Source organism: Epinephelus lanceolatus, chromosome 11, assembly GCF_041903045.1.
Source record: "Epinephelus lanceolatus isolate andai-2023 chromosome 11, ASM4190304v1, whole genome shotgun sequence".
NCBI classification, from domain to species: Eukaryota; Metazoa; Chordata; class Actinopteri; order Perciformes; family Serranidae; genus Epinephelus; species Epinephelus lanceolatus.
This window is the reverse complement of record NC_135744.1, coordinates 25,740,908-25,762,920: the sequence shown is the minus strand read 5'-3', so window position 1 is coordinate 25,762,920 and position 22,013 is coordinate 25,740,908. Positions and strand designations below refer to the sequence as shown.

The 22,013-nt window shown below is 41.5% G+C and overlaps 2 protein-coding genes across 5 annotated transcripts in view; one reads left to right on the top strand and one right to left on the bottom strand.

The window, feature by feature from the left end:
• LOC117270601 (serine/threonine-protein kinase PAK 3) overlaps positions 1-3,890 on the top strand; it is a 62,091-nt gene extending 58,201 nt beyond the window's left edge. For all 3 annotated transcript variants that reach the window (XM_078172419.1, XM_033648313.2, XM_033648305.2), the window contains one exon: positions 82-3,890. In XM_078172419.1, coding sequence (XP_078028545.1) covers positions 82-171 — 90 coding nt within the window. In that variant the 3' untranslated portion in view covers positions 172-3,890. The remainder of the gene's footprint in view (positions 1-81) is intronic.
• Positions 2,813-21,190, bottom strand: LOC117271514 (calpain-5-like). Of its 2 annotated transcripts, none has more exons than XM_033649696.2 (13): positions 20,953-21,190; positions 17,599-17,787; positions 17,208-17,339; positions 15,816-16,024; positions 12,682-12,874; positions 12,411-12,601; positions 12,116-12,193; positions 11,828-12,023; positions 11,615-11,737; positions 8,971-9,173; positions 8,334-8,455; positions 8,085-8,221; positions 2,813-4,649 (listed from the first exon to the last, which is right to left on the bottom strand). In XM_033649696.2, the coding sequence occupies exons 2-13, from the start codon at positions 17,761-17,763 to the stop codon at positions 4,467-4,469; spliced, it is 1,932 nt and encodes a 643-aa protein (XP_033505587.2). In that variant the 5' UTR covers positions 17,764-17,787; positions 20,953-21,190; the 3' UTR covers positions 2,813-4,466. The 2 variants fall into 2 exon arrangements, with proteins under 2 accessions (XP_033505587.2, XP_033505595.2); XM_033649704.2 differs by lacking the exon at positions 20,953-21,190 and adding an exon at positions 19,983-20,081.
• Between the last annotated feature and the right edge of the window lie 823 nt (positions 21,191-22,013).

Sequence of the window (22,013 nt, the reverse complement as noted above, 5' to 3'; positions counted from 1 at the left end):
TGCAGATGTCACTAAATCATCACTACTGTTTCTGAATGTGCCTCCATATCTACATTTTTTTATCCTTTCCATTCTCTGCAGCATTCCTTCCTCAAGCTGGCGAAGCCTCTATCCAGCCTGACGCCTCTGATTGTAGCTGCGAAGGAAGCCATAAAGAACAGCAGTCGCTAGGGTGTGCCCTCTGTCCCCACCCGAGGCTGGAGCCCTGCCTGTGATGTGTGCGTTCATGAGGGCAGGGGCTTGGGTGTATGGGTGGTGGGTGACGTGACAGTGACAGCACAAGGAAGGGGGGATTTGTGTGACTTACCGTGACAGCACAAGGACAAAAGACCCCCAGGCCTCATATGTAGGACGGACATCTGGCCTCGCAGCCTCTCGGCCCATGCTGCTGAAAAGACCTTGCCTCCTCGTTTACTTCTCCAGCACTCTGTACATGTAGAGCAGTCCATCACAAGTATGTGTGAGTGTGCGTGGGTGTGTGTGCGTGCGTGTGTACCAACTGTGCACATCTCTTTGTGTCATATGTCTTGTTCGGCAGCAGTCGCTCCCCAAAGCAAGAAAATACGGTGAAAAAATCAAAAAGAAGGTGTGCTCACTTTCAAGAAGAAACATCAGGAGCGAGGAGCCTGTGATTCCTTCCCTGCCCGGCTTTAGGCTTGGTTCTCTTTCCTCTAGTCCCTCCATGGAGCACAATCAGGCCGCGCTTGCACTTGCAGTGACCAGCTGATGTGAAAGAGTGACTCTGGGAGTCTGGACGCAACCTTTGCCTGCATGACTACGGCTCTGTGGAGAAACACTGCTACTCCTCTGCAGATTGTCACATCTCAAGGTGGCATATTTATGTATATATGTGTGTGTGTGCGTGCGTGTGTGTGCGTGTATGAATGAGTGTAGGGGTGCGGCTACAGGGGAATAAGTCAGGAATAATTTCACATGACCTAAGCCAGCTTTAAACATCCTTCATCACGAGATACGGGTCCCGTATTTCATTTGAGCCAACTTCTTTCAGGCAGGCTCTGTCACAGAGTCACTGGAGTTCAGGCTAGCTGCAGTTAATTTGCGCATTTTCCCCCTAAAGCTTCCTACGTATTATCAGACCTAATGTTCTGAATATGTAAAAATATTGAGACACTGTTGGGGCTCAGTTTGCAGACTTAAAACATTGAATTTAAAATGTGTGACTCGATATAATCTATACATTCTGAATCTAATTTTTGTGATCTAGTTTGAGACACTTGATTGCATTGACATGTAGACAATGTGTCACACATTTAAATCCATTTAAATAGTACTGAAGACTCTCCGTACTCCATGTGGAGGGAGTAATCAGAATGACTAAAATATTGTCAGCTTCACAACCAATGCAAGCAATTTATCTGCAGATTCAACAGATAATTCTGCATGCAAACATGAACCGTAGCATCCATTGTGTACAAGCATCTCAAACAGGATTATCCACAGATATTCAGTATGTGTTGCTCTCTGTACCAGGCTTTGGGTAGACAATGCAACATCTATCTTAAAGGTCCAGCACGTAGGATTTAGGGCCATCTATTGGCAGAAAAAGGTATAAAATATTTATGTCATCATTGTTTATAATCACCTGAAATGAACAATTGTTGTTTTTGTTACCTTAGAATGAGCTGTTTATATCTATATACGGAGCGGGCCCTCTTCCACAGAGTCTGCCATGTTGCTCTACAGTAGCCCAGAACAGACAAACCAAACACTGGCTCTAAATAGGGCCATTTGTGCTTTTGCGTTTCGTGTCCACCACTTTAGTTCTCCTACATGCTTGGCACACAGAAGAAGGTGAAGCTCTGCAACCTTACCGCTAAATGCCACTAATTCCTACACACTGGACCTTTATCTGACAATTAGGTACGACGTAGAAAGAAAATACTACATCAGGGACTCAACAGAAATACAAATGTTTTTACTTGTAATTGTATATTTAGTGAGGGATTGTCCTTTTTAAGGTGCTGGCACACAGTGAACCAACATTTCAGCCTTTCAAATGAGCTTTTTTTTCTACAACAGTGGCAAACAGAAGGTTGTATAATCATTTACCTACAATGAGTTGAAGGTCTAGTGCCACACATTCTCACAGTTTCCCATAGTGCCCCACACATCCCTGTGACCTTAAATCTAAAGAAGAAAAGATGATTGACAAAATTTATGAATTATTTAATCAGTTTTTGTGGTCAAGAGACTGAACTTTTCAACATGAATAGAGATGTAAAATTTGGCTAAAAGGAAAATGAGTCTTTTAGAAATCATCATTAAGACTTTCAGAACACATTATAAGACTGTGACTTGATGTTTGGAGTTAATGCCAACAGAAACCTGGCCTACCTGCTCAGGTGAGGCATCCATGTCTAACAAGGCACCAGCTGTCCTCCTCGTCCACCTGCTCCCTCCCTCCCTGTCTTCTCCTTTATAAGCTGCTGCTCATTCATGCTTCAGTGTCCTTTTGTCTTTTAATGGCGTCTTATGTGTCTTCTTTCATATGATCTGTACGTTTTTGTGCTGAGTTTTTTGGAACGCGTGGCAGATCAGAGAGGGGGAATGTGATCCACTGAGCGATGGAGTGGAGTGGGTGCCGTTTTTATGATTGTACCTTGTCCTAATGAGCACTGAAAACCGTAGTAGAGGTTTCTCTCATATTGTTTGCTAACATTCCTTCCATTCCTGGTTAGCGTTTAAACTCATTCCTATACAGAAGTTATCTACTCTGTGTCAGTGTTTGGTAGCTTCGTCATTTCCCACGTAGCATCCCTCTGTGTGTGAGCGTGTGTGTTCGTGCGTGTTAGGGGGCTACCTCAATCTGCACTAGAAGATGCCTCACTCGTGTTGTCCACCTTGACTCTGAGGTGCAGGGTAGCTGCTTCATATTGTACCTCCATTGTACAGCAACTGTACAGACGATGAAGGAGTGATGTTAGACAGGAGGATGCAACAGAACTCATGCATGTAAAACAAAACTATACACTGTATCTCATCTTCAAATAGGTTAAGATTGTTAGGATATGTATGTATGTATGTAAATATGATGAGAAAACCCCCCTTTTTTCAGAATTATGTAACTTAAAATGACAATATTCAGGTTGCTCTATGGTATGTATCAATAAATGTTTTGCACCCTGGAAATCAAAAAAAAAGATGACAAAAACGAACACACACGCTGTCTCTGCACTCCTGGATCCGGCTCTCCTGTTTGGGCTTTATCGGACACTCCTTCATCCGGACAGAGAGCCGATGAATGCAGCGCTCTGTGTGCGGGCCCACACAGTCTGTCCTGAGTACCACTGCTGAGTGTTAGTACATGTATGTGTGCGTGCGGTAGGTGTGGGTGGCCTGACAGGAAGCTTCGCCGGCCCTGGGACGTTTGGCCTCTGCCCCCATGTACAGGTCTGAACTATGAGCACAAAAGGTGAATTTCGGGACAAGAGACGCCGCCGACGTGCCCCTTTCTTGTGGTTGCTCCTGTACATTCCTATCTTCTGAATGTGTAAACCTGTACACGTGGTGTGAAAATTCCTCTATTAATGTGTATCGAGAATGGAACAAAGACAAAAAATGTTACTTTTTAAATTATTATTATCATTATTATTATTATTATTATTATTATTATTATTATTACTCTTATTGTCTAGCTTTGTAAAACTGCTGATCCATCTGGCATACCTCAGCAGGCCTTTCCCCATCTTTGAAAAAGGACAAACGAGTGACGGGGAAATGAGGTTTTGGATAAACTATTTTTAATTGTGGTTGAAGCAATAGACTTTTTGAACTTTGAATTGTGCATGGCTGTGTCTTGAGTGTAAAAAAAAAACAAACAAAATATTGCAGTTTGGGAACTGGACTGAAATAAAGAGAGGAAGAAAACCAGAGCCGTTGCAGCGCTTGCAGTATATTGTGAAGTTGAATTCCTTTTAATTCTTTATGCCATTCAGAGTTTTTGCATTTTCTTAACAATCATGAGAATAAAATATGATATGAACTGATGAAAGAAGATATTGAAAGAAACAGATGATACATTAATGATGTGTAGTACATGTGGCAAGTTGTTCTGACTATGTTAAGACTTGAATGACAAATTACTGCCATATAACTCACAGTATCTGTTAGTGTAACGTAAAAACAGGAATGATATCTTTGCAAGCAACTTGCATTAGTCAGTATAAAAATATTTTATAAGTTACACAAACATGATTTGAAGTAATAAAGGTAAAACACTTGGACATGACAAGAATTGACATTCAATCCGCCCTGCTCGCCTCTCAGCTTTGCAAACAATTCACCACCGTGCAAGTCACACATCAAATCACACACCAGCACAGACATCCAGCAGCAGAACACACGCTGGTTTTGGTGTTTTGATGATGGCACATGTCGAGTAAGATGTTCACCACATCGTTCTGCACTGAAAAATAATTCAGTCTCTCTCCCGGCCACTGTCGAGGTCATATGGCGGTGAGCTGAGTAGAAGTGATGATCCTCAGAGTGATGGTTCCGGGCATCTCGTCGGCCATCTGCCGTCCTCGCTTCCTCAGCTGAAGCCTCTGAGGGTTAGCGGTGTCCTTCACCGACCCAGACAGCATCACTTGGCCCATAAACTCGTCCTTCACTGCGTTGCTGTTCCACACCTGAGGAAGACCAGTCAATTAATCAATTAAAGGAAGAGTTTTACAGTCACATATATCAAAGTGACCACTAGTTATATGTGAGCTTTTCCAGTTCATGGATTCAGTCTGTTGGTTTTATCATTATTATTAGTTATTGTGAGCACTGTATATACACACACACACACATATATATATATATACATATACAGTACAGGCCAAAAGTTTGGACACACCTTCTCATTCAATGCGTTTTCTTTATTTTCATGACTATTTACATTGTAGATTCTCACTGAAGGCATCAAAACTATGAATGAACACATGTGGAGTTATGTACTTAACAAAAAAAGGTGAAATAACTGAAAACATGTTTTATATTCTAGTTTCTTCAAAATAGCCACCGTTTGCTCTGATTACTGCTTTGCACACTCTTGGCATTCTCTCCATGAGCTTCAAGAGGTAGTCACCTGAAATGGTTTTCCAACAGTCTTGAAGGAGTTCCCAGAGGTGTTTAGCACTTGTTGGCCCCTTTGCCTTCACTCTGCGGTCCAGCTCACCCCAAACCATCTCGATTGGGTTCAGGTCCGGTGACTGTGGAGGCCAGGTCATCTGCCGCAGCACTCCATCACTCTCCTTCTTGGTCAAATAGCCCTTACACAGCCTGGAGGTGTGTTTGGGGTCATTGTCCTGTTGAAAAATAAATGATCGTCCAACTAAACGCAAACCGGATGGGATGGCATGTCGCTGCAGGATGCTGTGGTAGCCATGCTGGTTCAGTGTGCCTTCAATTTTGAATAAATCCCCAACAGTGTCACCAGCAAAACACCCCCACACCATCACACCTCCTCCTCCATGCTTCACAGTGGGAACCAGGCATGTGGAATCCATCCGTTCACCTTTTCTGCGTCTCACAAAGACACGGCGGTTGGAACCAAAGATCTCAAATTTGGACTCATCAGACCAAAGCACAGATTTCCACTGGTCTAATGTCCATTCCTTGTGTTTCTTGGCCCAAACAAATCTCTTCTGCTTGTTGCCTCTCCTTAGCAGTGGTTTCCTAGCAGCTATTTGACCATGAAGGCCTGATTGGCGCAGTCTCCTCTTAACAGTTGTTCTAGAGATGGGTCTGCTGCTAGAACTCTGTGTGGCATTCATCTGGTCTCTGATCTGAGCTGCTGTTAACTTGCCATTTCTGAGGCTGGTGACTCGGATGAACTTATCCTCAGAAGCAGAGGTGACTCTTGGTCTTCCTTTCCTGGGTCGGTCCTCACGTGTGCCAGTTTCGTTGTAGCGCTTGATGGTTTTTGCGACTCCACTTGGGGACACATTTAAAGTTCTTGCAATTTTCCGGACTGACTGACCTTCATTTCTTAAAGTAATGATGGCCACTCGTTTTTCTTTAGTTAGCTGATTGGTTCTTGCCATAATATGAATTTTAACAGTTGTCCATTAGGGCTGTCGGCTGTATATTAACCTGACTTCTGCACAACACAACTGATGGTCCCAACCCCATTGATAAAGCAAGAAATTCCACTAATTAACCCTGATAAGGCACACCTGTGAAGTGGAAACCATTTCAGGTGACTACCTCTTGAAGCTCATGGAGAGAATGCCAAGAGTGTGCAAAGCAGTAATCAGAGCAAAGGGTGGCTATTTTGAAGAAACTAGAATATAAAACATGTTTTCAGTTATTTCACCTTTTTTTGTTAAGTACATAACTCCACGTGTTCATTCATAGTTTTGATGCCTTCAGTGAGAATCTACAATGTAAATAGTCATGAAAATAAAGAAAACACGTTGAATGAGAAGGTGTGTCCAAACTTTTGGCCTGTACTGTATATAGGTAACACTTAAGTTGGAGAGTCCACCTACAGATAGTTTACAGCAGTGGTTCCCAACTGGTCCAGCCACGGGGTCCAGATTTCTCCTTAGTCATTAGTTCAAGGTCCACACAGTTTAATACATTCAGTGTCATACTTGCGTTTGGCCATGTCGTCGAGCTAGTTTGCTGTCTCTGTCATGTAGCTGTCAATTAGTCACTAACTCTACAACAGAAAATGGCACTTCAAAATAAAAGCTCTGTGCCGGAAATTCACTGTACTTAAAGTTAAGTGTGTTTTTTTACAAAGTTGACATGTTCACGAGTCCCTTGTGGTCCATTCAGAATGGACCTGCGACCCACTTCTGGAACACAACCCACCAGCTGGGAACCACTGACCTAAGGCATCCATTGGTCCCTACCATGTTGGCATAGTTTGTTGTTAAGGGCGCTAAATATTGCATCAAAGTAAGGCTAAATTTTGGCGAGAGAACAACTCAAGAGGTTCAAGGGGTCCCTTGAACTCTCTTCAAGATATCTGAATAAAAATGGGCTCTATGAGTACCTGTGGCCCACTATTGGACCGCGACCCTATCTAAAATGCATCAAACAAACAGTATTATTATATACTCCCTTTTGTTTTATGAAAGAATTGCCGCAACATTAACTCTACTAATGTTCAGACAATAATCCTGAAGCACTAGTTTTATTAAAAGAGTGGTTTGTTTGGTTTGCTACAGAAGCGTAATCCATTCACTAGAGAAAATAAATGTGCTCTGTTTTTCTAAATTAAGGAGACTATTATCTTGTTAATTCGGTAAAACAGAGTAGATATTCTTTCCATGGAAACTTTTCATAATTCTGAGATAATAATCTCATTAATTCAGAAAAACAAAGCAGATTTTTTTCTAAAGTGAATGCATTATGCTTCTGTACTTTGCAGTGTGAAAATGACCAACCAAACCTGCATAAAGCATCTTATATATATATATATATATATATATATATAAAGATGATAAGACACTAAAAACCTGCTTTTAAAGGGTATATTAGGGGCAGCTAAACAACTTACTTGTTTGGAATATATCTCAGAATTTTATGATTCTTTATTTTTTTAGATTGTGACACCCCTCCCACTGTCTTGGAGGATGTTCCAGCCAGCCTCATCAGGCAGTTGGCTGACATGGGAGGGTCGTTAGCATGATTAGGCTCACCTGGGCTTCCAGGCTATAAAAGCTGCCTCCTATGTTCACATGGGCTCTCCCTTCCTTTGGCTGACATCCACTGAGTTGGTTTTGGTTTGCACCTTCAACACCTCCACAATACACCTGACACACACCCATGCATGGCTTTCATGACTGACTTTGCTGACCTACACACTCCATTGATTATTTAAGTTAATTTTAGTTTAATAAATTTGGCTTGTTTTAAGTATATCTTTTGTGTGGACTCCCTTCTTGTCACATTCACTGAGCCAGTTTGTGACAAGATAAATTGAAGGATTTCCCAGTAGACTACTAAAAAAATCTCCCCTGTATGCTCTCAAAACCATTTCAAAATGAAAAAGGTATGCACTGGTCTTTGAGCTTAAAATGAGACTGTTTTTCACAATCATAAGGACCAGATGGACGCCATCTTACCTCCACAGTTATCGGCTTCCTGGGCTTCTTCCTGTAGAAAACTCCACTGGTTGTGAACTCTGGTTGCAGGGTGTCCGTCTTGATGGTGGATCGTACTGACCGGCCCTCACAGGATATGATCACATAGGGGTCTGCACCTGCATGAAGACATGTAAAAAAGATCTGTCTCAGAAAACAATATTGGTGGATTACAGGCTGATCACACTGATTAGTAGACTTAAAAATCTGCCTTGGGTAAAGACCTCTAACCTCCTGAACTGTCTTGATTCTGCAGCCCCTCGGCTGCGTGGACGTAGACGTGACTCACAGCTTGAGGGTAGCCAAGGAATGAACTCCAGCATCTTACCCTGGGCTTATCCTCTGTCAACTCCCTGTAAGAGCAGAGGAGAATTTAGGGTTCAGGAGAAGAGTAGAGCTCCTTTAACTTGGTACTGTGACCTAGATCTTGCAAGCATCAAAGTGGAAGACATGGGAAGTGACATAATGCTCAGGATTCCCAGACACAACACTGGCCAGCTTGACTTGTATGTGAGAATGTCAGAAACAAAACTGGCCAAACAAAGTCTTTGGCCAAGAAAAGCAGAGAGATGTTACTTTATACTTTATACATGATTTAATGTGAGCATAATTTTAGAGTCTCCGTTCTCCAAAAGCAGTCATCTGAGTGCTTTCCTTGGATGCAATCCATCCATCAGTGTCTGAAATGAAAGGTCAAAGTACGGCTGTGTTCTCTCTTTCCCTGCAGTGTCTCTTAAGGCTTGATAAATGTAAGATATGTTTCATTTCTGTCTGACAACAAAGTAACTCCAAGCCAAGCTCACGCAAAACTACACACTGTCACTGGTTCAACATCACACCACCACCACCACCACCACCACAGTCTTACCTGCAGCCTGAATCCACGTCAGTGTAAACTCGGAGCATGTAATCCCCCAGCGTGTAAGGCTTGAAGGTGGTGGGGATGATGACGTAGCGGCCCTGTGAGAGGGTGCATCTCATGAACACTGCCCGGGCGTTGATGTAAGTGGACGTCTCCACGCACTGTTGGGTCAGGATGTCGTGCATCCGATACTTCCTGTTCAGTTCCACCTGGGAAAAGGGAAACAATTTGGGCTTCATTTAAGGTTCACTTGAAAATCACTGAACAAACTGCTGACTTTCTCATGAGATATAAAGTTTGGTAAGTGATTTTAGCAGAGTCTTGCTTGCATTGCAATTGCATGTGCACTGATATCCTGGTTATGATCATGTCCTGATAATTTGTTTGCACAAATCTGATCCTGGTTTTGAGAAATCTGGATAGTGTGGACAGTGTGGCATGTAAACACCTTATTCAGGTTTCTGAACATTATTTTTTGATGGGAAATCATGACACATCTGCACACATGATAAGAAGTAATACAGTGTAATACAGATGTACATTTAAATATAAGGGTTTAAACAGTATCTGGAAGAGCAATAATTTACTGGTTGTGTGTTATGCAGATTCGTCTGCCCCCTGCTGGCAGAATAGTGAATAACATTTTTAAAGTGTATATGTTATTACAGTGATATGGGAAGTACTGAGTGACTTGTCATTTCAGCAAAGAAAAAAACACCAGCTGTAGATTAACATATCATAATGCAGAGATGCCCTCAGATATCCACTGATACATATTCATAACTGGCTATGTGCTAAAACTACTAGAAACAAACAGGAAATACTCAAACAGGAAAATACAAAGTGTAGTGGACAACAACATAAGAAACACAGGATGTAGACACACTGTCTGGAGTCCGTCAGATAAAGGAGGGAGATACAGTCACTTTTATGATGACCATAGCTGACATGGGTTAAATCCAGGTTCAGGCCATAGCAGGCTGTGTGCCGCCTCAGTAATCACATGCTCCTTGTGGCACCAGCATTTATTGCTGTCCAGAACCTGCGCCCTTTGGCAGCACTTCTGTCGCCATGATAAGAGTGTATGATGTGTGTGTTTGAACTTAGCCAGATCTCTGACAAGTAAATCACATTACGGGAAATGTGATGTCAGTTTTGCCGCGGACGGTTACATGGCCTCATTTGAATGTGGCAATCTAATCCCAGCCAGGAGGATAAAATCTAGTTTGGCGAGTTTTGCAGCTGCATGAGAGGACTGCATTGACTCTGCAGTTTAAAGACCTCTACTGAAACACATTATGACTAAGCTGTACTGATTTGTCTGTTTAAATGTTGCAGATCTGCATAAAATTATCCCTATTTTGTAACTCTACCACTCAGCCCATTAAATGGATAACTGTTAACACTGCCATTATAATGCCTCAGGCAGGGTAAACCGCACTAAAAAATAGGCCAGGAAGTGCATATCCAACATTGTGAAATGGTTGCAGTTTTGTTATAGTTTCACTTTTCTTAAGTTAAGGGCCAAAACAACAAAATATGGCATGCTGGATACTCCTCTTGTGTCAGCTCAGGGATGGTGTCTCAACTTAATACATAGTGTGTGTTCAAAATAAACAGGAAATGTAGAGAGTCGGCTCAGTAAATAAACCTAGCACAAAGGTAAAACACTTCATTTTTTGGTTTACTTCCTTAGGTTTAGGGAGCAAAAGCACGTGGATGGGTTTGGAGAAAACATCAAGGTTTGGCTTAAAATGTTGGGTATCGACAGTCTCCTCCCTCTTCTGGGTGAAAGTCCTGTGTTTGACCCAATCATCCACGCCGACCTCCTCCATATATGGACTTTGTCACACTCTGTACTTTGTCACCTGACTTCCTCCTATGCCCCTGTCATAATTACAACAACCACTAGGAGTTGCTGCCTAACAATAAACGTGACTACAGGAGGAAGTTGTCATTGGGAAGAGACTCCTAATGACAACTGATAACGGCCATTTAACGGGCTGATAACTTTCAAACCTGAGGTGGTTTCACATACATACGGTATATTTTATCACAGAAACAATGTAAATGCATGACTTTTTTGATCTCCACCAGTCACTAAATGTGCCCATACTGCATAAGTTTTCTACGATGGCTGCAGAAGCTCTGTGGTGGAACACAGGCGACTGAACTCTATGCACCTTACTGGAACTGTAGAAGAAATTGTCACAAACTGTGTTTTTGTTCCACTCTGTTTTTCAGCTTGAAACAATCAACCCCAAGTATGTGTATTTGTTGTGCTTCATTATGTGTGATTTAGCCGCTTGTTGAAATGGTCTGTTTTGGTTCTGATAAAACTATCAAGTCATGTCTGCCTGTCAGCAAAAAACGCCAAACAACTGTTCACTGTTTGCTCAACAAATGAGTAGAAAAGTCAAACAAAGCCAAATTCTTCAACTGCAATGAAAGCCAAATTGTAATATAATGACCCTGTTTTCCACCCAAATAGACTGACCTTTGACTAACGTCTGCATCCCACGCGAACATCATATCCTCTGTGTTGAACTCAACTCTGGTCACAAATCCATCAAATCTTTTACTGGTATTAACCCCTGGTTTATCATGCAACTCACAGTCATAGATAAGTTATCAACTCTTGCCACGTTACCTTGAAGACACCGAAGCCAATGCTCAGATTTTCTCCTTGACCATATTTTCTGTGGCTCTTCAAGTCTTTCTGTTGCAAGGAGATGAGGACCTCATCGGCCTCTTTTGTAACGTCAAACACGTACTGTAAAGGAAGTTAAATAGGAGTGAATATAAATGTACACATGTGCACGAACACAGGTGATGTGAGGAGTACATTCAGAGTCTACAGTACCTGTGGGTTCTGCAGGAATGTCGGCTTGTGGTTGGCACAGCCGCCGCAGCGGTTTAAAAGCGGCTCTGCGTTTTTGGTCCAGCTCCCAAAGTGCACCACCTCATGCCATGTCTTGTGGACACTGATCACCGAAGTATTGATGAGACGGCAAGCATCTGCATCCGTGAAGTACTTGCACCAGTCTTCGAAGGACATCCTATGGGTTTGAAAAGACAATGCAGCCTTATTGTACACCCTGAAAGAGGACGTTAACTCCACAGGTGGATTGCTGTGATTGAAGAAACTCACCAGAACTCGCCATCGTCCTCTACTACGAGACCAAGGTTGCCCCTCTCCATATCACCAATTTTTTGCCATTCCTCAGAGCTGGCAAACAGCAGGCAAAGGAAATAAATGCACTTATGAGTAGCTATTAGATACAAATACATAGTTTTCAAGTTATAATCCAGACAAAGTCCATCCTTTAAATCATAAAATGTGACTGTTAAAAGTTTGCTTTTTGCTTTTCGTACGTTGGTTTCCTGCTCCTCCTCTGGTCAGAACTACAACAGTGGTGGAGAAATTAAACCTAACCAGTTCTCACCTGTCACTCCAAGCTCCTTTCCACTCAGTCTTGCCCCAGGGGTTCCTCATGCGGATCATAGGAATGGTTTCATTTTTAAAGTAGGCCAGCAGCCCGTGACCCAAACGCACCTTCTGCACTGCAGTCACTGAGTATGCATGACCTTTCACCAGCCCGTTTGCCATCTTGAGTTCAATCTCATGAGGCTGTGCCTGATGAAATTATAAAAACAACTGGTCAGTTTCTCTGAAGTTTAGAGACAAAGAAGAATATATTCAGGAAGAGCACAGACCTTGATGGAGCAGCTTATGATTCCTCCACGGTCCCAAACCTTCAGGAGATCTTCAAACAGCTTGTCTTGTTTTTCCTGGTCCTTATAATAAGCTTCTTTCTCCAGGTCAATGGCTTCAGCCACAGCGCCACTGAAATCCACCACAGCGTCTCCGGTGTTTCCCCCCTCCAGGGACTCGTAGCAGCCAGCAAGCCTGGACACGGAGGGTGCAGGGGAATCACAAGTTCAGTTAGCCGTTAGATGTGTTACAAAAATATTACATTTACAAAGAAACACAAGAATGGACTTGACATACTTGTATTTTGTTATACATAATGCAAATATATTGATTTTTCTGCAACAATACACACACTATTACGTGGTACCACAATTATTTTTAAAATCTTAAACACTTTATACAATGAAAGCAGCAATAGTTGAGTGATTATATCATGCACTGCACATATTTTGTTATTATTATTAGTTTAGTAGTAGTGCTTGTGTCACAGCTCAAGTTTCTCAGATATGTTTTTTTATTTCATTCGTTCATGTTGTTTCCTGATTTACTTTGAAACTCACATCCCTCTCGTTTCAGATCTCTCTACTTCCTGCCCCTGTGTGTTTTCCCTCCCCTTTGATGACTTCACCTGTGTCTGATTGTCGGCCCCGCCCTGATTAGCATCACTTGTGTCTCGTCATCCTTCCCCTCACCAGAGCATAGAGGGTGCGTCCCAAGTCTCTTAAAATTACTGCTAACCACCTAACCTAGCCACCTAACCTGACTGTTTAGTCCCTCCCACTTAGGAAAACATTTAAGGAGTCAGGAGTTAGGAGTGAGGAGTGAGGATTGCTGATAAGAGACATGAGACGGCCTTACTCTGAAGCGTCACTTGTAGCGACGTCCTGTCCTGATGACGGCGGCACAGCTGGATCTGCTGCATAACGGAGCCAGCGTTTGGCGTACATCCCAAGTCCCATTATATTCGCTGATCAAAGCCGTAACCCCCCCCCCCCCCATTGTTATTGAGTCATTTGCCGAAGTTTGTGGCAATTAAAGAACGGTCTGTAGCCCTGCCACTGTCACTGTGATGAGCATCATTATTATTATCATCATTATTATCACTATTATTAAATCCACTCGCCATCATTCAACAAGTCAGCTGCTGAGTGAATAAGACATCAGACCTGTCAGTCTGCCTCAGTCAATTCAATTTTATTTATGAAGCCCAATATCACAAGTCACAATTTGCCTCACAGGGCTTTACAGCATACGACATCCCTCTGTCCTTTGGACCCTCACAGCTGATCAGGAAAAACTCCGCAAAAAAAAACCCTTTAACGGGGGAAAAAACAGTAGAAACCTCAGGAAGAGCAACTGAGGAGGGATCCCTCTTCCAGGACGGACAGACGTGCAATAGATGTCGTACAGAACAGATCAACATAATAAATTAATAGTAATCCGTATGACACAATGAGACAGAAAGAGAGAGACAGAGAGAGAGAGAGAGAGACAGAGAGAGAGACAGAGAGAGACAGAGATGCAGGACAGACGGTAATGACAGTAGCTTACAACAACATTAATGAAAGTAATAATAATAATAATTAATATTAATATTGATAATTACCTACAGCCTATTAAACATTACTCCACTCACATGACATGCAGGACAATTAATGATGGGCAAATGTGTTTGTGTATGTGTGTGAGTGGTGTTATATCACTCGAGCAACTGCACATTTAACAGCTACGCATCACAGACAGTCCGCTGAACACCGCAACGGGTTGTGAATGAAATAAACTTAATTACAACATGACAGTCTTGCACAAAATATCATTAACGTTACTCTTTGTAGTCACGTAGGCATGTGAATTACAGCGTTTCATTGCAAAGAACGCATGTGACGGGTACACTTGCGCTGTTTCTCCGCCATCTCGTTCAAATGAGACAGACATAGGGGGCGGGTATTTATACGTCAGGGCCTCAAGCTGAAAAAGACTTCCTGTTAGGAACCTCTCGTGTTACCTTACTCATCGCACCTAACAGATCCCTCCTAACGCCTAACGCTTACTCCTTACTGGCAGGAATAATTAAAGATGGCGGACCTTGAACGACTTCCGGTTCAAGTAAGGCGTTAGGAGTTAGCAGTATAAATAAGAGACTTGGGACGCACCCTTAGTTTGTGTTTTCTCTCAGTGCCTGTTTGTCTTAGCTCCTTGTGTGTCTAGTGTTCCAGCCTTTTGTTTCCCGGTGTCCTCTTCTTGGTTTTTTGGATTTAGCCTGTTGATTGATTCTGACTCTGCCCCCTCCCTATTGGATTTGTTTACCTCCAGTGATAGACCCTCTTTGTACTGAACCAACGTTTTGACCAGTAAAGACTGTCTTTTTTTTTTTTTTTTACCTGAGCTGTTAGAACTTGTGGTTGTAGGACTTATATTTGTAGCAGTTTTAGTTGTAGTTTGTTGTATTTTACCACTGCTAATGTTTTTATAATATGAACTAGACAAGAGTACAATTATTAATTGGATTCAAAAAAATACAAATACGTCTATGTTTCTGCAAAAGGGACAATGTGGTTTAAAGGGAGACTTCACCCCCCTCCCCCAAATGATAATGTGCATGTTAGCTCCACAACTTGTGTTATGTTGAATTCGGGAAGAAAATGTTTTACGGTGAACAAAGAATCCAAAAATAGGCGACATTCCTGGTGAATTAGAAGGGGGCCGACTTTAACAGCAGAATCATATCAAAATATCTGTTTACAAACTCTTCAAAAGCTGTGCAGTGTAATTCACATCTCATTTATTCACTTGTATGCTCCGTATTTCTTGTCAGTGTGTGAGACTGTTTCTGCAGAAGTGTTTTAGTGAAAATGCACGTGTTGGGAGCACTGAGCATATGACTGGATAAATGATAATAAATTGGATTTAAAGCATGGCTTGTGTGACGGATGTAATGGATGTTTTGATGTAATTTTGCTTATCTTAAACACGCCCCCCCTTGTATTCTAAGTCATCAAGAATTCTCTATGTTTTTGAGTTCACCATGGAGACATGACAGGAAAAGTTTGCTTCCTGTTATCAACTCAACACAGTGTGAGTAACTGATATACAAATGGTCATTTGGGGGATGACATAATCCTTTAAGTGTACTAACTTGGCGTAGGCCTTTTCCAGCAGAGCACTCCAGAATTCGTTGTTGTCTTTCGAGTGACAGTAGATGAGTTCACCGTTGATCGTGGGAAGCCGGTCGTCCACCACCACGTCCAACCACTCTCCAAACACCCAGAACTGAAAGTGGAAGATTCCTGCATAGCACTCCGGGTGTTTGGGATCCCACTCCTGCTCTTTATGGTCAGGAATGACCTGGAAACAGACAAACAAACACAATGCAGCAAACATAAGTGGAACTAATGAGTCATTTTCAGTGGAGTTTTGCAGCTCAGTGAAATGGTCCCTAATGTGCATGTACAGTAAATGGCAGATTTTAACGAAAGCAGAAACATTTAAGTATATCTGTGCATATTATAACAGGATATTACTCTTACTCTTCTTTTATATATATTAAAACATGTCAATAAAATTTTCAGCTGATGGTATTTATGACTTTAATAACTTAATAACTATTGATGGTTTCCTTGTTAAAAGCTAATAATACTCTAAAATATTCTATAATTATTTATTATAGGTTCTATCATAAAATGTCATTTACTCTGTACACTGTTGGAGCTGGGTAACGAATTTCATTCCTTCATGTTTTTTATATGCTTGATTGACAATAAACTGAACAGAAGCTGAACTGAACAAATATTTGCCACCTGATTTTTTTTTTAATAAGGCACTTTGTTGTAAATCTTTAACCAGGAAGAACTCAGTCATAGATAAGATCAAATATGTGACACCGGGTAGTGAGGCTGTATTCTACTGAGGCTGTATCAGTTACATTTTGCATGGTCAGTTCTCTGAACAGGAGCGGAAAAAACCCATAAGGTTTTCCAACAAAACTTTCTGCACAAAGCTAAACACAAAGACTGTGGATGACATTTGATCCTCCTCTGATCAGCTTACAGCTCCTCTTCCATTAGTGTTAGATTGTTTTTTCTTGTTTGATATACAGTGTTTGAGATTGTATTTTGTTGGAGGTTGAAAGTTGAAATGGTCTATAACTTTATTTTGAATCTTAAACATCCTCAACAAGTTTCATAGTGTTATCTAAGTTTATTAGTTTACTGATCTCAGCACTCCTGCCTGTAAATAAATCTAAAAGTGAAAGACAAAAGTATCAGAGCTGTAGGTCATATTGCTGAAGGAATGTGGTTTTGCTGTTATGTACACCTGAACCCCTCCCTCAGGTGAATTCCTGCTGTCCTGATTTGATCTATGCAGCCAGCCTGTTTCAACCTTCACCCTTAACTTAACTCCAGTGCTGCTGTACCTGCAGTTTGATCAGAGCTACTCTACATAAGCTTTATTCATAACTGGTAAGCAACATTTAATACCCCAGCTTCTTGGCTCACCCAGTCAGAATAAACAAACAAAATGAACTCACCTTCTTCCAGAGGTGCGGCTTCAAAGCCAGGCAGGAGCAGGCAGCAACAAACCAGCAGTTCCCCACTACGCCCTGGTTCAGGTCATGGGCGCTGATGCCCTCCACAAACAGATGAGGCTCATTGCTGATCTCCTACACCAGAAAAATTAATGTGATGGACTCAGCACACTTTTTCTTTTCTCACTTCCTTTGACATTAATCTTCAAACTAATTTAAAGTGTGGTGATGGTGCGGTGCTCTTTTTACTTTGCCTTCTGCTTCACACTAAGTGGTTCAAACCCAGTTATTTCAATATAATTACATTAAAATGCCACCCGGTAAAATGTCACCATGTTCATTTGCATTCCCTGATGCATGTTAGCGACAGACCACCGCCACCTGTACCACTCACCCCAGGTCGTTTCCACTCCACATAACCAGGAGGAGCTTTCCTAAAGTACAGTGATGAACTGGTGGCTGGGAACTCTGGATCCTCATAGAGTGTCTTGTCGTTGATGCAGTTCTTCTTCAGCTCCGAGTAGTGCTGGTTTTTGAATGGTGTGGCAGAGGAAAACATGGTCCAGACGCTGAGGCCTCACAGCTGCAGAGTGATGACAGACACCAGATGTTTTCCAACTTTATATACTGTTTAGTAATACCTCCATGTGGGGAGGATTTCCCTCTAACTTCTGACTCATTTTTGGGTACAGCCTGCTGAAGTGCACCCTATAAAACTACGCTACTTTATTCCCAGGGCAACAGCAGAGTTCTCTGTGACCAGAGTCTCTCTGGACATCCAAAATCCCTCTGGCCATTCACTGATAAGCATACAGTGTCTGTTTGATATAGAATGCTATTTATAGTATTTTAAAAACTGAGCAATCCATCTTCACTAAAATTAGACTGTGAATACAATATATCAGGAGTCCACAGATGCAACACTACATTTCTGACAACATCAAGCTAACATCTATTGCTGTGATTGTCTGATGGACAGAAGGATTTCCCACATGTTTTATAAATGTAACTTTTTTTATCCTTCATGACTGACAGGAAATTACACATCTGTTACACATCGACAAACGGCACAAAGGCTGCCACGTATGTGTGATTGTCACTTGACTGGATTTTGGATTTTGACCTTAAGTGTCAAGTATTATAAAGGGTTGGATTTTCCCTTCAAAATAATTACTGTATTTATGAGAGAGGAAGTGGTGTGCAATACAGCTGGATTCTCTGGAGACTGAGGATATTTTAACTCTTGATCTTTTTGTCCCCTCACGCTGACCGCTCAGGGCTGCGTTTGGACAATATGTGCCAATATAATCGTTTCGGATAAATCTTGATACTTTAGGTTTGCCAAGCATAACACATCACAGCTCACAGAAATTGAATTTACTGGAAGCAGCAAGCTCTAAATTGAGGGAAAGTTTCTTCTTCACACGGAGCCCAAAAAAATATGTATTTCTTCATAAGTCAAATCATTTAGCAGCATAGATGAATTACTGAATGGGCCTACTGGGCACGGGGCCAGGGGACCAAAGTGTCAGGGGGCCTCCTGCCCTTCAATCGCTAAATGTCACTCAAATTAACACGTTCCAACCAGGAAGAGACTGACTTGTCATGTCTCTCTATTTTTGGTATCTTCCCTAACTGATGGAATAAATGTATCAATTTAGTAGTTAGCATTAGGGTAGTTTAGCTTTTAGGCTCTTAGTTATGAGGTTTGTGAGTTGTAAATCTTACTGTCTATCACATGCACTTTCGTTTTCTTTAATCTTCTGTGTGCTGCTGTCTTGGCCAGGTCTCCCTTGTAAAAGAGATTGTTGATCTCAGCGTGATTTACCTGGTTAAATATGGGTTCAATAAAATAAAATTTAAAAAATCTAAACGTGCTGTTTGCTTCATGCCTGGGACCTTATTCTCAAGCTTTAGCTCATCAGGGTGTCCCATTTCACATCTGCATACTTGTATTTTAAACTTTTTTTTGTGAATAACATAAAACTGAACTGAAAAGACAGAGAATAACTGCAAAAAGACACAAAATCAACTCAATCTGATACTAAATTAGCTCAAAGAGACATAAAATTACCTCAATCTGACACTAAATTACCTCAAAGAGACATAAAATTACCTCAAAGTGACACAAAATTACCTCAAAGAGACACATAATTACCTTAATCTGACACTAAATTACCTCAAAGACACCCAAACAACTAAAAAAAGCACACAAAACAACCACAAGGAGACACAAAATGACCATGGAGAGACACAAAACCACAGAAAGATGTGTAATAGCTACACAGAGACACAAACACACTAAACTACCTCAATCTGACACTAAATTACCTCAAAGAGACCCAAACAACTACAAAATGACACAAAACAACCAGGAGACACAAAATGACCATGGAGAGACACAAAACCCCAAAAAGATGTGTAATGGCTACAAAGACATGCAAACTCTTTGTAGCCAACAAAATATGCATATCTTGCTCTTGTGTAGGGGAGGTGGTGGGTCCTTTTGCATATCTGTGCCCAGGGGGCCGTTGTCTCGTAATCCACCCATGTTTAGTTGTACAAAATCATCAAGGTAAAATATGATCAAGGTAAAATGTATGTAACTTTGCAGATAGAGCAAATAAAGCAGATCTGGCAGGCAGAGAGAAATGATATGTCTGGAATTGGAATTTAAGATTAGGTGGTAATGTCTTGGATGTAAGTTTGAATACTAGAGATACCCTGAAGAGGAGAAAAGAAATGTAGAGAAGAAGAAACAATAAATGCCCACTGTACCTCTCAGACAGCAGTAGGACACTTGTTTCTTCCTGCTCCACAATAAGGAAGCTTCCAGGAGTCTACCTGCCTTTACCTCCCTCCCACGCATGAATGGCCTATGCATATGCGTTGTCAGAGCCACACCCAGACATGTTTGTTATATTCCATATTGGATTTTATTACCTCCCGGTGTTAATGTTTAACGTGACATTAGGAAGAAGGAGTGAAATACCTCAGATATCATGGCTACCACATCTTTTGATAGAGAAAATAAATCATGGTGTGGCTTTGGGTGAGGGGGTAAACAAAGGTTGTAAGTCTGTGTGTTATCTGTTAGAGAGTTCCTGGATAATGTGGTCAGGCAGGTTATTTTTGGTTGGTTATTTGCTCTTCTTTAGTGGACCAATATTGTAACACGGGTCTGTAGAACGTTTGCTCTTTATGTATATAGCGTACGTTTACAGTTTTGGTCTTATAGTATGTGTTTACTCTCTGTAATATGTGTAAAGGTGACAGAAGTTCACATTCCAGACACTTCCGTCATAAGTGCTAGTACACAGGGTGATGTTAGGGACATTGTGTAGAGTGTTTTGGTCTTTTTTCCAGAAGTGTCACGGCAAGAAACCAAACACATCAGATCAGACAAGACAACAGATATTGTTGAGCTGCACTCATGTTTGTATGTGGAGGATTTTCTACTGATTAGTACCAGAGAAAACCTATGACTAAAGCATTAAACGGCCACAGAGACATTTAAAAGACCACATACAGACTCATTAGCACAAGTCAGTACATGTCATTTAGTAGGGGAAAACATGCATAAGGGTTTGAGGCAAGAAAGCATAAAAAAGTGACTATGATGAATCAAATAAAAAACAAAAAGGAGATAAAGTTAATACAATGAAACCACAGTGAAGCAAAATACACAAGAAGGTTAAATCCAGGAACTAAAAGTTCGTAGTATGAAAAAGTTAAAAGCAGCACTCACCTGTGGTGGGCTGTTTTATCCTTACAGTGATGAGCTCAAACACATCAACGTCTTCTTTTTCTACTGTGAGATGTTAAAATCAATCCCACATATCTGTTAAAAGATCTGCCACATGAAACAACACCTCTCTCAGAGCCAAATCCGGCTTCTCGAGTCTGAACTTCAGGCTACGAGGGCTTCCACGAGCTTGTTCATTTGCACACAAACACAGCCTGAAAACTGGTCTGACGAGCACCTCTCTGTAGCAGGAGGTGTTATTATGCAAAGACTGATATGGTGATTGCAAGATGGGAGGGAAGGGGAGACTGAAACTGAACACCTTCACTCCCACCTCCCAACAACTCATAGGTGAAACATGCTAAAACTTGCCCTGTTCAGTGGCTTTTGTTTTACAACTGCAACAAAAACCCATTATAAAATACTTTCCAGCCTGCCAGAGGTTAGTCAAACTGAACCAGCATAACTAATAAGCCATGTGCTATCCTCTTGTTGCCAGTAAACTGTGCTAATAAGACCAACTGGCAGGCTCTCAGTGGTCCAGGCTTAGCTTTTAAGGAGTACAAGAGGCACTTTGACTCCTTTAGACAGACGGATCTTGTCTGGATAATTCCAGTTTTCAAAGTTAGTGCTGGAGAAGAATGTTAGTAAGAAGCCAACAGTAATAAGGTAAATCCATGCAGGAGCTAAGTAGACAGGAAGAAGAACTGATGAAAGTCCTCAAATTAAAGTAAATCATTTGGGTCAGCAGTGATGTGAGAGAGGACCAATGCACAGTTCAGATATGATCACAAGTTCACGAGAAAAGACAAGTTTGAGAGAGAGGTAGAAAAATATGTCGTCACACAGTGTATGACATGAAACTATTTAAAAAGACGACAACACTGTAAAGAGTGCAGGCCATCTGTAAAGCCTGATAGTCTAGTGTCACTTTCAAAGTCAACATTGCACTGGGTAAATATATACTGTAGTTATAAAAGGACAGGTTAAGTGTGGTCTGATGGTGGTTCAAGGAGAAGGGTCACGGGGTCACCAAAGTCAGAGGGTCTCCTCCCTGTGGGAAT